The sequence below is a fragment of the Ptychodera flava genome, chromosome 12 (assembly GCF_041260155.1).
Source record: "Ptychodera flava strain L36383 chromosome 12, AS_Pfla_20210202, whole genome shotgun sequence".
NCBI classification, from domain to species: Eukaryota; Metazoa; Hemichordata; class Enteropneusta; family Ptychoderidae; genus Ptychodera; species Ptychodera flava.
The window spans coordinates 29,454,695-29,459,479 of NC_091939.1; the positions used below are offsets into that span (position 1 = coordinate 29,454,695).

General features: G+C 34.9%; 1 protein-coding gene across 1 annotated transcript in view; it reads right to left on the reverse strand.

The window, feature by feature from the left end:
- LOC139145571 (uncharacterized) overlaps positions 1-4,532 on the reverse strand; it is a 29,337-nt gene extending 24,805 nt beyond the window's left edge. The window contains exons 1-5 of the mRNA XM_070716804.1: positions 4,405-4,532; positions 3,722-3,901; positions 2,722-2,963; positions 614-738; positions 138-306 (exon numbers count right to left, since the gene is read on the reverse strand). Coding sequence (XP_070572905.1) covers positions 138-306; positions 614-738; positions 2,722-2,963; positions 3,722-3,836 — 651 coding nt within the window. The 5' untranslated portion in view covers positions 3,837-3,901; positions 4,405-4,532. The remainder of the gene's footprint in view (positions 1-137; positions 307-613; positions 739-2,721; positions 2,964-3,721; positions 3,902-4,404) is intronic.
- Between the last annotated feature and the right edge of the window lie 253 nt (positions 4,533-4,785).

Here is a 4,785-nt window from a genome sequence, read left to right on the forward strand (position 1 = left end):
CTCTCTCTCTCTCTCTCTCTCTCTCTCTCTCTCTCTCTCTCTCTCTCTCTCTCTCTGTAGCGTAACGCTCTCTCTTCACACGCGCAACTTTACAGTATCTTAGAATATTATAGAGAGCTTAGAACTGATGTCCGAACCTGAGGAGGAGTCGAATCAACGATAACGCCACTAGTATCTCGAACACTTCCAAGACCTGCTCCGTTGACCGCCGATACTCGAATACTATAGTAGCCACCATTGATAAGTTTCAGTGTGGACGGGGAGTGCCATACAACTGTGTCCCCGTCGACTATTTCGTGTGATTCACTGAAAAACGCAAAATGGAACAATTTTGGTAAATATAGACTGGGGGTACATCCATGCTTTCATGATGACTGAGACAGACAGCCATACCGTTTTGATTCGACTGCAAAACTAAATGCATCCACTAATTATCATTATCATCATTGAGCTAAGAAACCCCAGAGTGTACATTATAACTTTCATGTCATATAGAATTACTTTATCTGTTACAAATGATATGTTAACAACGTTCTTTTCAAACTTCTTTAACATTATTTTTAGTGATTAGAAGTACAAATGAATCTTAGAAAATACAAGTGATCATATTTACCCATCATTTGGATAAAACTGCCTTCGCGATCCTCCGTACGTCTGGTAGACTGTGACTTTGTAGTGATCCAAACTGGATTCATGATCCTCGCAGTCCCAGTTAGCAGCAAGTTGAGTTAAACTCTCCTACATGAAAAGAATGTATTATCTTTTCAACAAGGTACTCTACAGACGACATAAAAATGTTCCGATGGTACAATCCATTCATTGGACTAATACAAATTCATTCCACCTCATAAGATAACCCCATTTTTTGCTCACGTGTTTACACACGTGAGCATATGTCGCAGCGATGTCTGTCTGTCTGTCTGTCTGTCTGTCTGTCTGTCTGTCTGTGTGTCTGTCTGTCTGTCTGTCTGTTGGTCAGATATCTCAAAAACGGCTTATCAGATCAGAATCAAATCTGGTACATATATTCAGTTAGCATATGGCAAGAACTGATTAGTTTTTGGTGGGTGTGGCTTGCATACTTTTTGCTCATTTGCATAATTAATGATTTTAGAAAAAACGGATATACATTAAAAACGACTGCACACAATTTGATGAGATTTGCTACAAATGTTGATCACACCAAGATATATCAGCATTGGGAAGCATTAAGGGGTGACATGAAAGATAGTTGCTAATTTGCATATTTAATGAACTTTCCTAATTAGGGATATATGTCTGATTTGACTCGATCAAACTTGACCAAACTTGGTATGTATATTAAAGATACTATGATTTAACATTATTGAAAGTCATTAAGCGTTTTAACTTTAGCCAATTCCTAATTTGCATATTTAATGAACTTTGCTAATTAGGGATATATGTCTGATTTGACTCGATCAAACTTGACCAAACTTGGTATGTATATTAAAGATACTATTATTTAACATTATTGAAAGTCATTAACCGTTTTAACTTTAGCCAATTCCTAATTTGCATATTTAATGAACTTTGCTAATTAGGGATATATATTTGAATTGACTGGACCGACGTTGATGAAACTTGCTACATGTATTTGGAGCTACTATGATACAACATTTTTGAAAGTCTTTAAGCATGTTTACTTCAGCCAATTCCGAATTTGCATATTTAATGAACTTTCCCGTTAAGGGATATAGCTTGATTGTAGTTGTTGAAACTTGCTATATACATCAAAGATACTGTGATATAACATTATTGAAAGTCAAAAGACATTTTTTTATTCAACAAATTCCTAATTTGCATATTAAATGAATTTTCATAATTAGGGATATTTATCTGAATTGACTTGATCAAAATTGATGAAAGTTGCTATGTACATTAAAGACACTATAATACAATATTATTGAAAGTCATTAAGCATTTTCTCTTCAGCCAATTCCTAATTTGCATATTTAATGAACTTTCCTAATTAGAGATATACATCAGAATTGACTTGACCAAAGTTGACAAAACTTGCTACATATATTGCAGATACCATAATACAACATTATTGACAATCATTAAGCATTTTTACTTAAGTCAATTCCTAATTTACATATTTAATGAACTTTGCTTATTAGGGATATATACTGGGATTTACTTGTGATCAAAGTTGGCAAAACATGCTATGTAAATGATGATTATACCAGTTTAAAACAATATCGAAAGTCATTTCACATTTTCATGTCAGCTAATTTATAATTTGCATACCTAATGAGCTTTCACAGCTCGGCATATATGGCTTGAAGGACTTGGCCAACGGTAATTACACTTGCTATATAAAATGGTGATACAATGACAGCAGTCAAAGAACTTTAATATTTTTATTTCAGCTAACTACATATTTGTATACTTCATGACCTTTTAGAATTAATCGGCGGTGATTATTGTTCATTTTGTTGATCATAATACTTTCAATGAAGTTGCAAACATGTGGCAAAGGTTCAAATTTACACATAACCGGTATATAATGAAACACGTGAGCATTTTCAGTTCATATCTGGTAGAATGGAAGCCTTACATATGCGTCGTTTATTATTTGACCATAAGCTCTTTTACCTTATTTATCGAGGTCAAATGTAGTGTTTTGCTCTCCGAAGCCGCTGTAAACATAGTTATTGGTTATTAGTTTATTCAATTAAACAGTAATAGATCACTTACTGTGTAGCTTCTATCAACCCCTATTGCATCACCATCGCCAATGAAGTTGAAAATTGGTTCTGTCAAATCAACTATGAATCCAGTAGAAGCCACTTTGGTTCCTGTGAGGGCGTTGTTTATAGCTTCGATCTCAGTATAAACATAATCACCATGATGGAGATGAAAATGATGCCAGTTTATAGAATTGCTTTCGGCAGGCAAAGATCCCCTGGAGTATATATTTTCAGCTTGTGATGGATTTCCTGGGAAAATATGGGGTGAAACTTATCAGTAAACGCTGGTACCGACATTTAACGTAGTCCTAGATATAAAAAGGAACTGCAACATGACATTTGCATATTGGATGCAACCTTATTTTGGAACACATAACTCATATATTCTGTTGCCACTGTATTCATTAAGAATTATGGGGGTATGGCAGCCAGCTGCGATGTGCAACAGGCAAATTATCTTTTAAGCACGGAATCTTCTAAATAAACGTCCGAGTCGAGTATGCAAATCAAAGCTATAACGATTTTATCGATGGAAAATATATATCAGCCAAAGTGTAATATAGTAAGAGTAATATATAGTTTTGTACGCTAGACATTGTATTCATGTACGAATTTCTGCACTTCAAACTTACATGATGTTTGAAACAGGATTGAAACTGATTTGGGATAACTGGATCTTAACAATTTTCGAATTTCTCAAAAGTGTTAGCTGTTATATAGCTGAATGTTGCAATATTACAAATTACTCATAAAACAAGTGTATAACTTATGAGCTTACATTTGAAGTTAAAACGACCTTACTTTACCATCAAATTATCCCACAATTAGTTCAATTGTGTTTTGGGGAAAAGAAAAGTGTAATCAACTATAAAGACGATAGAATGTCATATAGACATAGAATTTCTCATGTTATATTAATATAACTAAAGGTTCCTAGCAACGGTAAACTTTGTATTAATTAACAATAAATATACATCTTGGTCCACGCCAGCACAATATTTATGTACCTTTTCCCTCTTTTTTTCTCCATATCCTTGCCAAGTATTCCTTTATATTAGACTCTGGGTCTGCAAAATCGTCCCAAGAAGCAGATACGGTCGTTGCGACAGGTGAATATATCATATCGTATTCTCGTTGTAAACCATCAATGATCCAACCCTCTACTGGAGGAGTCGTGTCAACTAGCACTGTCAGCAGAACAAATCATATGACTTCATATAAAGCACGGAATTGAAAATAACTGTACATTGAGTCGCAATACTAAGAGAACCCGATGAAGTGAAAAACTTAAACCCTTGTTCTTTGGATAACAATTATAAGTTTCTATATAATTTTGTCTTCGTCTGCCATATTCTGCAACTTTGTTTGCGAATTGGTGCATTTTTTTGTAGTGTGACATGTGACGCGACGCCGTCAGTACTTCCACAGTAAAGTTTGCGTTCACTTTGGCTTCTTGATAGAGTCAAACCTTGACATACAAGCACTTGAGGTATAAGCCTTCGAGATGTACTATTAAACATGAAGCCGAGATTCTAATATGTTTATGCTTTTGAAATATTTTAAACAAAGTCACACTCGAAATTGCAAAATAACTCACACAACTATGCACAAACCTTGATGTGATGATACACGAAAGTTCTTTGTTGATCTACGAGCAGAACATGTATATACTGAAAAAAACGTAACATACCGCCGTCTGTTGTGACAGCTGTTCTCAACTTCTTGTGGCCTGCATTGAACGCAACGATTGTTGAGTAGTATCTTTCGTTGTGTTTCAGCTCTATGTCACTTTTGCACGCTCTGAATCGGAGTGACTTAGTTCAATGCTTTCAATAGTGTCGTTACTTCCCGGGGTGACGCCTGCGTACCATATATATTTCTCTGTAGATAAATGGAACAGAGAAGAAGAGAAGAAATCAATAAGAATACGAAGATTCGTAAACCTTATTTCTTCCAATAAATAACATAACGGTTATTTGAAAACTTAATGTTGCATCGTCTGGTTGTACATTAACAAAAATCTAATTGTACGGCAGGGGCTCGAGACTGAGATAAATGGAAATTCATAAGG